The sequence below is a fragment of the Nerophis lumbriciformis genome, linkage group LG11 (genome assembly GCF_033978685.3).
Source record: "Nerophis lumbriciformis linkage group LG11, RoL_Nlum_v2.1, whole genome shotgun sequence".
NCBI lineage: Eukaryota > Metazoa > Chordata > Actinopteri > Syngnathiformes > Syngnathidae > Nerophis > Nerophis lumbriciformis.
The window spans coordinates 47368938-47386039 of NC_084558.2; the positions used below are offsets into that span (position 1 = coordinate 47368938).

The following is a 17102-nucleotide window of genomic DNA, read 5'->3' on the forward strand; positions in this document are numbered from 1 at the left end:
GTGTGCTACAGTCACGTGTCAACAAGTGCTGCCGTGTGCTACAGTCACGTGTCAACAAGTGCTGCCGTGTGCTACAGTCACGTGTCAACAAGTGCTGCCGTGTGCTACAGTCACGTGTCAACAAGTGCTGCCGTGTGCTACAGTCACGTGTCAACAAGTGCTGCCGTGTGCTACAGTCACGTGTCAACAAGTGCTGCCGTGTGCTACAGTCACATGTCAACAAGTGCTGCCGTGTGCTACAGTCACGTGTCAACAAGTGCTGCCGTGTGCTACGGTCACGTGTCAACAAGTGCTGCCGTGTGCTACAGTCACGTGTCAACAAGTGCTGCCGTGTGCTACAGTCACGTGTCAACAAGTGCTGCCGTGTGCTACAGTCACGTGTCAACAAGTGCTGCCGTGTGCTACAGTCACGTGTCAACAAGTGCTGCCGTGTGCTACAGTCACGTGTCAACAAGTGCTGCCGTGTGCTACAGTCACATGTCAACAAGTGCTGCCGTGTGCTACAGTCACATGTCAACAAGTGCTGCCGTGTGCTACAGTCACGTGTCAACAAGTGCTGCCGTGTGCTACAGTCACATCCTGTTTCTGTTTCACAATCTACTAGAAATCCACCGCACACGTCTGCCTGGCCCAGACCACGCCCTCTTTTTAATACCAGGCCACACCCCCTTTTTAATACCAAATACTTATTTTTCACACTTACACTTTCTTTATTCTTTATTTACTATTCTTTACACCTTACACATTATTTACACTTTGTGTACACACTTTCTTTACGCTTTATTTATTACTCTTCTTTACACTTTATTCACACTTTATTTACACTTTATTTATTCCTCTTTACACTTTATCCACACTTATTTACACTTTATTTACTCTTCTTTACACTTTTGTACACATTTTTTTACGCTTTATTTACGCTTTATTTACACTTTATTTACTCTTCTTTACACTTGAACCACACTTCTTTACACCTTATTTACACTTCTTTACACTTTTTTACACTTTTTAACACTTTTTTACGTTTTATTTACACTTTTTTACACTTTATTTACTCTTCTTTACACTTGATCCACACTTCTTTACACTTTATTTACTCTTCTTTACACTTTTTTAACGCTTTATTTACACTTTATTTACTCTTCTTTACACTTTATCCACACTTCTTTACACTTTATTTACTCTTCTTTACACTTTATTTACACTATATTCATACTTTATTTACACTTTATTTATTCCTCTTTACACTTTTTTACACTTTTTAAAACACTTTTTTACACTTTATTTACACTTTATTTACACTTTATTTACACTTTATTAACACTTGATCCACACTTATTTACACCTTATTTACACTTCTTTACACCTTTTACACTTTTTTTACGCTTATTGAACTTTTTTTTTTACACTTTATTTACTCTTCTTTATACTTGATCCACACTTCTTTACACTTTATTTACTCTTCTTTACACTTTTTTAACGCTTTATTTACACTTTATTTACTCTTCTTTACACTTTATCCACACTTCTTTACACTGTATTTACTCTTCTTTACACTGTATTTACTCTTCTTTACACTTTATTTACACTATATTCACACTTTATTTACGCTTTTTTACACTTTATCCACACTTCTTTACACTTTATTTACACTTTATTCACACTTTATTTACGCCTTATTCACACTGTATTTACACTTTATTTATTCCTCTTTACACTTTATCCACACTTCTTTACACTTTTTTTACGCTTTATTTACACTTTATTTACACTTTATTTACTCTTCTTTACACTTTATTTACGCTTTATTTACCAGTTATTTACATGTGATTTACTCTTCTTTACATTTTATCCACACTTCTTTGCACTTTATGTACACTTTATTTACTTTTCTTTACACTTCATCCACACTTCTTTACACTTTATTTATGCTTTATTTACACTTTATGTACTCCTCTTTACACTTTATCGACACTTCTTTACACGTTATTGATGCTTTATTGACGCTTTATTGACGCTTTATTTACACTTTATTTACACTTTATCCACACTTCTTTACATTTTATTTACACTTTATTTACTCCTATTTACACTTTATTCACACTTCTTTACACTTTATTTATGCTTTATTTACACGTCTTTACACTTTATTTACTCTTCTTTACACTTTATTTACGCTTTATTTACACTTTATTTACGCTTTATTTACACTTTATTTACTCTTCTTTACACTTTATCCACACTTCTTTACACTTTATCCACACTTCTTTACACTTTACTTACACTTTATTTACTCATCTTTACACTTTATCCACACTTCTTTACACTTTATTTACGCTTTATTTACACTTTATCCACACTTCTTTATGCTTTATTTACACTTTATTTACTCCTCTTTACACTTTATCCACACTTCCTTACACTTCATTTACACTTTATTTACACTTTATTTACTCTTCTTTTCACTTTATTTACTCTTTTTTACACTTTATCTACACTTCTTTACACTTTATTTACGCTTTTTTTTTTACACTTTATTTACGCTTCTCATAAAACTTTATCCACACTTCTTTACACTTTATTTACACTTATTTACACTTTATCCACACTTTATCCACTCTTCTTTACACTTTATTTACTATTCTTTACACTTTATTTACACTTCTTTACACCTGACACATTATTTACACTTTATTTACACTTTCTTTATGCTTTCTTTACATTTCACACTTTATCCACACTTTCTGTACGCTTTATTTGCTCTTCTTTAAACCTTACACATTCTTTACACTTTCTTTATGTTGATATATTGTTGATATTTAGACCAGGGGTACCAAATATATATTTGCATATTCTATTAATATAATGTATGTGAAATTAATAATTCATATAATTGTATATTAAAGAATAAGTGAAAGTTTGACTCCCACCGTGTTTACTTCTGTGACGACCTCCTTCAAGTTTTGTAACCAATCAGAAATCTGAAGCAGCTAAAATGTGACAAACATGGATAAGTGCAATTTTCCCATCATGCATTGTAATGGATTTAAACGGGTGTAATTATGAGGTGTTTATGGCGAATGGACGTGTGATTTTATATCCACAAAGTTTAGTGACCATGTCTGTTGACATTTTGTGTTGTTTGGATTTTATTTTTATTAATTTTTTTGTACCATGACTAGGGAAGGTTGTTTGCAGTGGGTCTTATAAATAAAGACTGTGCATGAGTGCATTTATTGGCCAGGTAAAACTAATCAACACGGCAGAATTTTAAGATACTACCAGGGTGCAAAGGAAATATTGCTTGTCAACCTCCTGACGTTTTGCGGCTATTTTGAAGACCGCAGTTCCGGATTGTTGATAATCAGAGTTGTGGCGCCCCCTGCTGTACGTGTGTGTGTAACTACAATGTGGTGTGTCCCCCCCAGGTGCAGGTGTTGCTCTACTTCCTGCAGCTGGAGACCATCCCCACGCCTGACAGCAAACGCCAGAGCATCCTCTTCTCCACGGAGGTATGAAGACCTTCTCCGCTCACCTCGCACCCGGACTCTGGTGGACTTTCAGGTCTCGGACCACCTCCGCTCCCCCCCCCTCCCCCCGAGTCAGCCTTGTGGTAGAGGGACGGGGTTTGTTGTCCTCCACAAGAGGGCGACAGTGAGACGACAGGTCCGCACCTTCCATTGGGTCAGGAGGAAGAAGTCCTGGAGGGCAAGGCGGCCATTAGTGCTACCTAGGTTTGTTTACACAGGAAGGCGGGTACAGTAGATCCTCGCCATGGCACCAAGACTATTTTTATACTCTCTTACACACATCAACACACACTCACTTACAGTCATACAAACAACATTCACACCTTGACGTGCGATACTGATACCTGGTATCGTGGCGATATCACCAAAACAAAACCGATTCACATCCGAATTGCGATCCTTATTCATCCTGATTCTAAATGGATTCATCATTTTCAAAAAATTTTTTTTGAAAATGTGTTTTTTTCTATATCTTTGTAGGCTATTTACTAGCAGCTACGCAACAGCTCAGCACACAATAGCACACAAGCTAGACGTAGGTCATAATCGCTGAAATAAAAAGGGGACATTTGTCAACACAAACCAGTATCAAATAGTCACGTCTTACTCACACACGAGAATAGAAGGTGTCCAGTAACAAACGTGTCCGCATCACAACTTGCCGCGTCATGAGCTGAACTTCATGAATTATTGTGACCACCAGGTGTTGATACCACATTGGATCAATTTGATTCCTGGTGATATCAAACTGGATCAATATGATTCCTGCTGCTATCACATTGGATCAATATGATTCCTGCTGATATCATACTGGATCAATATGATTCCTGCTGATATCATACTGGATCAATATGATTCCTGCTGATATCACGTTGGATCAATATGATTTCTGCTGATATCATACTGGATGAATATGATTCCTGCTGATATACTGGATCAATATGATTCCTGCTGATATCACATTGGATCAATATGATTTCTGCTGATATCATACGGGATCAATATGATTCCTGCTGATGTTATACTGGATCAATATGATTCCTGCTGATATCTTACTGCATCAATATAATTCCTGTTGATGTACTGGATCAATATGATTCCTGCTGATATCACAATGTATCAATATGATTCCTGTTGATATCACATTGGATCAATATGATTCCTGCTGATATCTTACTGCATCAATATGATTCCTGTTGATGTCCTGGATCAATATGATTCCTGCTGATATCACAATGTATCAATATGATTCCTGTTGATATCATACTGGATCAATATGATTCCTGCTGATATCACAATGTATCAATATGATTCCTGTTGATATCATACTGGATCAATATGATTCCTGCTGATATCATACTGGATCAATATGATTCCTGCTGATATCATACTGGATCAATATGATTCCTGCTGATATCACATTAGATCAATATTATTTCTGCTGATATCATACTGGATAAATATGATTCCTGCTGATGTACTGGGTCAATATGATTCCTGCTGATATCACATTAGATCAATATTATTTCTGCTGATATCATACTGTATTAATATGATTCCTGCTGATATTATAATGGATCAATATGATTCCTGCTGATATACAGGATCAATATGGTTCCTGCTGATATCACATTGGATCAATATGATTCCTGCTGATATCATATTGGATCAATATGATTCCTGCTGATATCATACTGGATCAATGTGATGCCTGCTGATATCATACTGGATCAATATGATTCCTGCTGATATCATACTGGATCAATATGATTCCTGCTGATATCACACTGGATCAATATGATTTCTGCTGATATCACATTGGATCAATATGATTTCTGCTGATATCTTTCACTTTCTAATATTCCTCTCGGGATTTTTTTTTTGTGGCAACGGTGCAATTTTAGAGCTCTTCGCGCTCGGCGATCACTCCAGCAGCACCGAGAGCGGACTCAGCCAAACTACCTCTGGGCAATGTTGACATGCCAAACAACGAAATTGACTCAAAAAAGACGCTCCGGTGCAAGTAAAGTAAGGCTCTGCTTTTTGTGCTAGCTTGATGCTAATAAACATTGGCGTTGCTATGGCGTTGTCATGCTACCGATTAGCACGGACAATTTTACATAGGGATTTCAACACTTTTTATGGAAACTACAAGGCGTTACAATCAAACGGCTACTGCGTAATCAGTACACTACTTACAGTACAAACACTTTGTAGGGCGCAACAACATGCCATAGACACTACTGCCATCTGACGTGTTGCAGGTGCGACTGTAATTGCAACTTGTTGTCACGCTTGCGCGATAATGAGACGAGATATAACGACTGGACAGTAGTTGTCATAATCGGCTCGTTTTTAAATGTTGCAATAAAAATGAGATTTTATTATGATTTTGTTAACACACACAACTTTTGAAAATTGGTGCCGCCGAGTATTGGTATCGATTGCCAGGGACCAGGAATCAGCACTGTATCGCTTGAAATATGAACGGGAGCCATCCCTACATTCCACACTGCATAATATTACAGCATGTATGATTCCTGCTGATATCACATTGGATCAATATGATTTCTGCTGATGTCACATTGGATCAATATGATTCCTGGTGGTATCACAATGTATCAAAATGATTCCTGTTGATATACATTGGATCAATATGATTCCTGCTGATATACTGGATCAATAAGATTCCTGCTGATATCATACTGGATCAATATGATTCCTGTTGATATACATTGGATCAATATGATTCCTCCTGATATACTGGATCAATAAGATGCCTGCTGGTATCATACTGGATCAATATGATTCCTGCTGGTATCTTACTGCATCAATATGATTCCTGCTGATATCACATTGGATCAATATGATTCCTGCTGATGTCGTACGGGATCAATATGATTCCTGCTGATATCACATCGGATCAATATGATTTCTGCTGATATCAAATTGGATCAATATGATTCCTGCTGATATCACAATATATCAATATGATTCCTGTTGATGTCACATTGGATCAATATGAATTCTGCTGATATCATACTGGATAAATATGATTCCTGCTGATGTACTGGATCAATATGATTCCTGCTGATATCACATTGGATCAATGTGATTTCTGCTGATATCATACTGGATCAATATGATTCCTGCTGATATCACATTGGATCAATATGATTTCTGTTGATGTCACATTGGATCAATATGATTCCTGCGAATATCATACTGGATCAATATCATTCCTGCTGATATCATACTGGCTCAATATGACTCCTGCTGATATCTTACTGGATCAATATCATTCCTGCTGATATACTGCATCAATATGATTCCTGCTTATATCATACTGGATCAATATGATTCCTGCAATATCACATTGGATCAACATGCTTCCTGCTGATATCACATTGGATCAATATGAGTCCTCCTGATATCATATTGGATCAATATGATTCCTGCTGATATGACATTGGATCAATATGATTCCTGCTGATTACACATTGGATCAATATTACTATTGCTGATACCACATTGGATCAATATGATTCTTGCTGATATCACATTAGATCAATATGAATACTGCTGATATCATATTGGATCAATATGATTCCTGCTGATATGACATTGGATCAATATGATTCCTGCTGATATCACATTGGATCAATATGATTCCTGCTGATATCATATTGGACCTATACAATTCCTGCTGATATCACATTGGATCACTATGATTATTGCTAATATCAAATTAGATCAATATGAATCCTGCTATCACATCAATATCAATATCGATACTCCAGGCTCTATTGTCGGTACCGTATCAGAAGTGCGTTGTTGTATGAAAAAAGCGACGATCTACTGTACTCCTAAAATAGATCGTATTCGTTCCACTTGTTCCTTCGACTTTGCGTTTGATATCCAGGAAGCAATATCTTTTCTACTCGTATCGTCCCTGTTGTACATAATGTGTCATCCAAGATGTTGAACATAATTTATTGTTTCTAGTCGGCCTGCACGCGTCCTTCAATGAACAAGCAGGAAGTTGGCCTTCTTTCTTTTCTTGCTTTTTCTCAAGCTGCTGTCTGTGTGTGTCTGTGTGGCTCCCCCTGCCTGTGAGAAGGTGTACTTCATGAACATTATTGATCACTGGCATGAGCGTAAATGCGACAGTTATGATCACTTTATTGATCCGAGCCCCACGTGGGAAATACATCAATAAAATATCATTTTATACCTCTTATTAAATACATGGAACAATGATTTGGGGTGCATGAGAAAGTGGAAAGGAAAACAAAGCTGTCTTTAACTAAAGGGGTGCAAAAAAAAAAAAAGGGTTCACATCCGAATCGCAATTCCAAATCGATTCATCATTTTCAAGAGAATCGGTTTGAATGGAGAATCGATTCTAAATCTGAATCGGATCGAATCGGTCGGTGTCTAAAGATTCACACCATATTAGGGGTGCACAAAAAAAATCCATTCACATTATCCGAATCGATATTCGTATTCATGGCGGTTCTGAATCGATTCATAATTTTCGAAAATGTGTATGCTTTTTTTTATTCATTATTTTTATTTTTATTTTTTGAAAAAGGTTATTATAATTATTAAACCAAATAAAACATTGCGAGAATTGGTTTAAATCGAGAATCGATTCTGAATCCGAATTGGATCGAATCGTTCGGTGCCGAAAGATTCACACCATATTAGGGGTGCACAAGAAAAATAAAAAAAACATCATACGAATCGGGATTCGTACTCATGCCTATTCTGAATCGATTCATAATTTGTAATCTTTTTTATTTATTATTTTAATTTTAATGTTTTGAAAAAGGTTATTATAATTATTAGACCAAATAATACATTGCGGGAATCGGTTTGAATCCAGAATCTGAATCCGATTGAATCGTTCGGTGCCTAAAGATTCACACCAGATGCACAAGAGAAATCAATTCATCCGAATCGGGATTCTTATTCATGGCGATTCTGAATCGATTCATAATTTTCGAAAAATGATTCACAAATTGTGTTATTATTTTTTATTTATTATTTAAATTTTTTGAAAAATGTTGTTGTAAGTATTATACCAAATAACACATTAAGGGAATCAGTTTGAATTGAGAATCTGAATCAAATTGAATCGTTCGGTGAGTAAAGATTCACACCATATTAGGGGTGCACAAGAAAAAATCAATTCACATCATCCGAATCGGGTTTCCTATTAATGGCGATTCTGAATCGATTCATAATTTTTTTTAAACGATTCACAAAATGTGTATTATTTTTTATTAATTATTTACAATTTTTAAAAAAAGGTTGTTATCATTATTATACCAAATAACACATTGCGGGAATCGGTTTGAATCAAGAATCAATTCTGAATCTGAATCGGCTCGAATCGTTTGGTGCCTAAAGATTCACACCATATTAGGGGTGCACAAAAAAAATCCATTCACATTATGCGAATCGAGATTCGTATTCATGGCGGTTATGAATCGATTCATAATTTTCGAAAATGTGTATGCTTTTTTATTCATTATTTTTATTTTTATTTTTATTTTTTTACAAAAGGTTATTATAATTATTATACCAAATAAAACACTGCGAGAATCGGTTTAGATCGAGAATCGATTCTGAATCCGAATCGGATCGAATCGTTCGGTGCCGAAAGATTCACACCATGTTAGGGGTGCACAAGAAAAATCAAAAAAACATCATACGAATCGCGATTCGTACTCATGCCTATTCTGAATCGATTCATAATTTGTAATCTTTTTTATTTATTATTTTAATTTTAATGTTTTGAAAAAGGTTATTATAATTATTAGACCAAATAATACATTGCGGGAATCGGTTTGAATCCAGAATCTGAATCCGATTGAATCGTTCGGTGCCTAAAGATTCACACCAGATGCACAAGAGAAATCAATTCATCCGAATCGGGATTCTTATTCAGGGCGATTTTGAATCGATTCATAATTTTCGAAAAACGATTCACAAATTGTGTATTATTTTTTATTTATTATTTTAATTTTTGGAAAAATGTTGTTGTAAGTATTATACCAAATAACACATTAAGGGAATCAGTTTGAATTGAGAATCTGAATCAAATTGAATCGTTCGGTGAGTAAAGATTCACACCATATTAGGGGTGCACAAGAAAAAATCAATTCACATCATCCGAATCGGGTTTCCTATTAATGGCGATTCTGAATCGATTCTTTTTTTCTTTTTTTTTTTAAACGTTTCACAAAATGTTTATTTTTTATTAATTATTTAAATTTTAAAAAAAGGTTGTTATAATTATTATACCAAATAACACATTGCGGGAATCGGTTTGAATCGAGAATCGATTCTGAATCTGAATCGGCTCGAATCGTTCGGTGCCTAAAGATTCACACCATATTAGGGGCGCACAAAAAAAATCCATTGACATTATCCGAATCGAGATTCTTATTCATGGCGGTTCTGAATCGATTCATAATTTTCGAAAATGGGTATGCTTTTTTATTCATTATTTTTATTTTTATTTTTATTTTTTGAAAAAGGTTATTATAATTATTTTACCAAATAAAACATTGCGAGAATCGGTTTAAATCGAGAATCGATTCCGAATTGGATCGAATCGTTCGGTGCCGAAAGATTCACACCATATTAGGGGTGCACAAGAAAAATCAAAAAAACATCATACGAATCGGGATTCGTACTAAATGCCGATTCTGAATCGATTCATAATTTTCGAAAAACTATTTACAAACTTTGTAATCTTTTTTTATTTATTATTTAAATTTTTATTTAATTTTTTGAAAAAGTTTCAATATAGTTATTATACCAAATAAAACATTACGAGAATCGGTTTGAATCGAGAATTGATTGTCAATCTGAATCAGATCGAATCGTTCGAATCGGGATTCTTATTCACGGCGATTCTGAACCGATTTTCGAAAAACAATTTACAAAATGTTTATTATTTTTTATTCATTCTTTTTATTTTAATGTTTTGAAAAAGGTTATTATAATTATTACACCAAATAATACATTGCGGGAATCGGTTTGAATCAAGAATCGATTCTGAATCTGAATCTGATTTGTGGCGATTCTGAATCGATTAATAATTTTCGAAAAACTATTAAAAAAATTTGTATTCTTATTTATTTTTTTCATTTTTTTCAATTTTTTTTATAAGGTTATTATAATTATTATACCAAATATGATTGATACATAAAATATGATTGATCCATAAAATATGATCGATTCATAAAAATGTGATTGATCCATAAAATAGGATCGCTTCATAAAAATATGATTGATCCATAAAATATGATTGAGCCATAAAAACGATTGATACATAAAATGTGATTGATCCTTAAAATATGATTGATCCATAAAAATATGATCGATTCATAAAAATATTATTGATCCATAAAATATGATCGATTCATAAAAAGGTGATCCTTAAAATATGTTTTATCCATAAAAATATGTTCAGTTCATAAAAATATGATTGATCCATAAAAATATGATCGATCCATAAAATATGATCGATTCATAAAAATATGGTTGATCCATTAAAATGTGACTGATCCATAAAAATATGATCGATTCATAAATATTTGATTGACCCTTAAAATATGTTTGATCCATAAAAATATGATCAATTCATAAAAATATGATTGATCCATACAGATATGATTGATCCATAAAATATGATCGATTCATAAAGATATGGTTGATCCATAAAAATATGTTTGATCCATAAAAATATGATCGATTCATAAAAATTTGATTGATCCTTAAAATATGTTTGATTCATAAAAATATGATCGATTCATAAAAATTTGATTGATCCTTAAAATATGTTTGATCCATAAAAGTATGATCAGGTCATAAAAATATGATTGATCCATAAAATATGATCGATTCATAAAAATGTGATTGATCCATAAAAATATTATTGAGCCATAAAAATGATTGATTCATGAAATATGATCGATTCATAAAAATTTGATTAATCCTTAAATTATGATTGATCCATAAAAATATGATCGATTCATAAAAATATGATTGATCCATAAAAATATGATTGATTCATAAAAATATAATTGTTACATAAAATATGTTTGATCTATAAAAATATGATCGATTCATAAAAATTTGATTGATCCTTAAAATATGTTTGATCCATAAAAATATGATCAGGTCATAAAAATATGATTGATCCATAAAATATGATCGATTCATAAAAATATGGTTGATCCATAAAAATATGATTGATCCGTAAAAATATGATCGATTCATAAAAATGTGATTGATCCATAAAAATATTATTGAGCCATAAAAACGATTGATTCATGAAATATGATCGATTCATAAAAATGTGATTGATCCTTAAATTACGATTGATCCATAAAAATATGATCGATTCATAAAAATATGATTGATCCATAAAAATATGATTGATTCATAAAAATATAATTGTTCCATAAAATATGATTGATCCATAAAATATGATTGATCCATAAAAATACGATTGATCCCTAAAAAGACATTGTTCGTCCTTTCCACTTGTTTTGATGCCACAAACGCACCGTTTGGCCTTTCGGAGCATGCATGTTGTTGTTGTCTACGTCCTCATGGCCTACACTACTCCTGATGACCCTGTCGTGCCTCAACACACACACACACACACACACACACACACACACACACACACACACACACACACACACACACACTTCCACACACACTTTGTGTTTGGCTTGACAGTGCAAAGTGTTGCCTTTGTTGTCTTCTTGCCGACTAAGACAGGACCTTAAAAAGCGAAGAAAGGCTCTTAGCTCAGCACTTTGCACGCCTCAAAGGCTGACGCTGTAAATTCTTGCCTTTGTCCTTCTTTGCTCTCCTCTCTGCCTTTGAACGTGTCTTTATTTGTCCTGCGTGTGTTTGTTTGTGGCGTGTGAGACAAGCGACTGGCACTGTGATTGTTGACCTGGAAGGAAGGAAGAAGGTTCATGACAAGGACTTTTAGGGTCTCGCTGAAAAGAAAACAAAAGGAATAAACCTCATCATTTGGTCCTGTTTTTACAGAATATTCTGCATAAAACACACCACTTTTATAATAACATTTGTTTTTGTAAATGTATGCCTTCTTCTCATCGATCACTATGTTTTATTTTAAAATAACGATCACAGTTCTAATATTATTTCTTGGAAAATGACATTTTTTTGTATAAAATGACAAAATAATTTAATGTATGACTTTTTGCTAACAATTTCTCATAAATCACATATATTTTCCCCCCTCACAGTTCTGATATTATTTCTTGTAAAATTTGTTTTTATAAAATCACAAAAGTAATTTCATTTTTGACTTTTTTCTAATACTTTTCCGGTAAAATTATTAATTTCTCATAAATTACAAAAAATAATTATGTAAAATGTATGACTTTTATCTAAAAGACTAAAATATTTGTTCATGTAAAATAATTTTTTTCTCATAAATCACAATATTTTCTTCTTTTGAAATAAAGGTTTTTTTTCCCTCACAGTTCTTATATTATTTAATGTAAAATTTGTTTTTATAATATCACCAAAATCATTTGATTTTTGACTTGTAAAAAATGGATGGATGGATGGACTTTTTTCTAATAGACTACAATATTTCTCTGGTAAAATTATTTATTTCTCCTAAATCACAAAATTTTTTCTGTAATGTATTTTTTTTTAAATTAAAGACTTTTATCTAAAAGAGTAAAATATTTGTTCATGTAAAATAATGTATTTCTCATCAAATATTTTTTCTTCTGGTAAATGTATTACTTTTTTTTTTTTGAATACAATTTTAAAATGTTTTTTTTTTTTTTTTTACTTTCTCATAAATTACAATATTTTTTTCAGTAAAACCTTTTTTTTTCATAAACTTTTGAAATAACCATTTTTGCCCTCATAATATTATTTCTTGTAAAATGAATTTTTTTTGTATAACATTACCAAAATAATTTAATTGATGAATTTTTGCTAACAGACAATATATTTCATGTAAAACCTTTTATTTCTCATAAATTGCAATTTACAGTTCTAATATTATTTTCATACATTTGCTTTTAAAAAAATCACAAAAATGATTTCATTTTTGACTTGTTTCTAATATTTTTCTGGTAAAACTATTTATTTGTCATAAATCACAATATTGTTTTCTGTAAAATTATTATTTTTTTTATTTATGACTTTTATCTAAAATAGTAAAATATTTTTTCAGGTAAAATCATTTATTTTTCACAAAATTACAATATGTTTTCTTCTGGTAAATGTATAACTTTCTTTTTTTTACTAAAATTTAAAAAATGTTTCTCATAAATTACAATATTTTTTCCAGTAAAACCTTTTTTTTTTTCTTAAAATAACAAAAAAAATTATTTTAAAATAACCATTTTTGCCCTCGCAGTTCTAATATTATTTATTGTAAAATTAATGATTTTTGTATAAAATTAGAAAAATAATTTAATTTATGACTTTTTGCTAACAGACAATATTTTTATTGTGAAGCCTTTTATTTCTCATAAATCACAATATTTCTTTTCTGTAAAATTTAAAAAAGATTTATGTATGACTTTTATCTAAAAGACTAAATTATTTTTTCATGTCAAATAATTGATTTTTCTTAAATCACAATATTTTTTTCTGTAAAATTACTTTTTTTATTTTGTATTTATGACTTTTATAAGACTAAAATATGTTTTCATGTAAAATAATTTATCTCTTATAAATCACAATTTTCTTTTTGTAAAATGCCTTTTTTTTTTTATTTATGACTTTTATCTAAAGGACAAAATTAGTTTTCATGTAAAATAATTTATTCCTCATAAATCACAATATTTTGTTCTGTAAACTGACATTTTTGTTTTATTTATGACTTTTATCTAAAAGACTAAAACATTTTTTATGTAAAATAATTTTTTTCTCATAAACTTACAATATTTTTTTCTTGTAAAATAATGTATTCCTCATAAAATTACAATAATTTTCTTCTGTTTGATGTATTACTTTCTTTTTTTAATAAAATTTAATTCTATTATTATTTCTTGTAAAATGAATTTTTTTTGTATAAAACCACAAAAGTAATGACATTTTAGACTTTTTTCTAATATTTTTCTGGTGAAATTATTTATTTCTGTTGAATCACAATATTTTTTCTGTAAAACTACTTTTTTTTTTTAATTTATGACTTTTATCTAAAACACTAAAATATTTTTTCAAATGAAATAATTTATTTTTCATAAAATTATTATTATTATTTTTTTTAATCTTTTTTTTCACATAAAATTACAATACTTTTTTTCTGGTAAATGTATTACTTTCTTTTTTTTAATACAATTTAAAAAATGTTTTTGAATGTTTTATTTTCTTATAAATTACAATATTATTTCCAGTAAAACCTTTTTTTTTCTTTCATAAAATAACATTTTTTTTTCATGTAAATGGCCTGCTTTTTTTCTTAGACTTTTTACCTTTTTTTGGTAAATTTTTCTTATTAAATTAATTAATTCATTAATTACATTTCGTCTCGTAAATTATGACATTTTGGTCATAGAATGAGAAGAAAGGATGGTGTAAATGTTGGACTTTTCCTCATAAATGTAAATGCTTTTGCTCCATTTTTCGCGGTATTAAAATTTTATTAATTTAATTAATCATATCTGATAAGACTTTTTTAAGTCCAATTATGACTTTTTCTCCTAATAACTAAGGTGATTGTTATTTACACTACGACTAATAAGGACTTCTGCTGATATTAATATCATAAATATTGTATTTCTTTTGAGTGACGGCCCTAAAGCTACTTTGTCTGTGAGAGTTGGAGTAAAAAAACAAACAAATATTGTGTTGCATGTTCACTCTCGTTCTGCATCGTCATCATCAAAAGATGTTTTGTACATAAAAGTTAGTTTTCTGAGTCAGGATAACACGTCTTCAATCTTCTACTGGATGATGGATTCAAAAGTGTTCATGCTGACCATCTTTTTTCTATTTGGACGTTTCAACTTGCTGTGCTCGCCTGCCACAACTTTGAAGACGAACATGTTGGAACGTTTGCAGCCGATGTTTGTACACAAATATGAATAAAAATATCCTGTACATTTGTCAAGTTTTTTTTAGACAAGGTTTATATTTTCACCCAGTTTTTTTTTTGTTTTTTTTTTACATTGTGAGTACAACATCTTGTGGGTAAAAAGACATCAACAACACAAACACATCTTTTTACATAGTAAAATAATTAATTTTTACTTGTAAAATGATCACAAATGTATTTCTTCACTAAATTAAAAAGTATCCTTAATCTCTAAAATTTGACCTTTTTCTTCTAGCTAATATAAAATGTAACTTTTCTAATAAAACGACAAATAACGACTATTTTCATAATTTTTTTCTCTCAAAAAATATTTTTTTCCCCCCCTTATATCGCAACTTTTTCTGAAAAAGGGTTGTCCTAATCTCATAAAATACTTTTTCTGATAAAAGTACTACGGATTAATATTGAATGAATATTACGACTTAATGATTTGTCCCCTAGATTTCCTTCATAATAATTGAATTGCCCCCAAAATTTAGAATTTTCTCTGACAAAATTATTTGTTTGTACGTCTCATAGAGTTATGATTTTTTTCCTCATCAATTTATGAACCTTTTGTACAAAATGAACCCCATTTTTTAATTCTATTTTTATACATAATATTATGACTTTTTTTCTAAAAAAAACTACAACTTTATTTTCTCATCAAAATACGACGACAACGATAACTTTAATCTGTTATTATTATGATTATTTCCTTCATAAAATTCCAATTATTTCCACTTAAAATTATGACTTTTTTCTCTGATTATTATGCCTTTTTCTTCACAAAATTCCAAATATTACCTATTAAAATTATGACTTTTTTCTCTTAATATTATGATATTTTTCTTCCTAATATTCCAAATATTTCCTCTTAAAATTATGACTTTGATCTCTTATTATTATGACACTTTTCTTCATAAAATTCCAAATATATCCTCTTAAAATTACTTTTTTTCTCTTATTATGATTATTTTCTTCACAATATTCCAATTATTTTCCTTTAAAATTATGACATTTTTTCTCTGATTATTATGCTTTGTTTCTTGATAAAATTCCAAATATTACCTCTTAAAATGACGACTTTAATCTCTCATTATTATGACACTTTTCTTCATAAAATTCCAAATAATTCCTCTTAAAATGATGCCTTTAATCTCTTATTATTATGACACTTTTCTTCATAAATTTCCAAATAATTCCTCTTAAAATGATGACTTTTTTCTCTTTTTATTATGATTCTTTTCTTCATAATATTCCAAATATATCCTCTTAAAATTAGGACATTTTTCTCTTATTATTATGATTATTTTCTTAATAATATTCCAGATATTTCCTTTTAAAATAATGACTTTTTTCTCTTATTATTGTGATTATTTTCTTCATAGAATTCCAAATATTTCCTCTTAAAAGTTTTATTGTATTGTTACTCATAATATTATGACTTTTTTTCACAAAAA

General features: G+C 30.7%; 1 protein-coding gene across 2 annotated transcripts in view; it reads left to right on the plus strand.

The window, feature by feature from the left end:
• Positions 1–4246, plus strand: part of LOC133610303 (breakpoint cluster region protein-like) — a 115200-nt gene extending 110954 nt beyond the window's left edge. For both annotated transcript variants that reach the window (XM_061966468.1, XM_061966469.1), the window contains exon 23: positions 3429–4246. In XM_061966468.1, coding sequence (XP_061822452.1) covers positions 3429–3518 — 90 coding nt within the window. In that variant the 3' untranslated portion in view covers positions 3519–4246. The remainder of the gene's footprint in view (positions 1–3428) is intronic.
• Positions 4247–17102: the final 12856 nt, after the last annotated feature.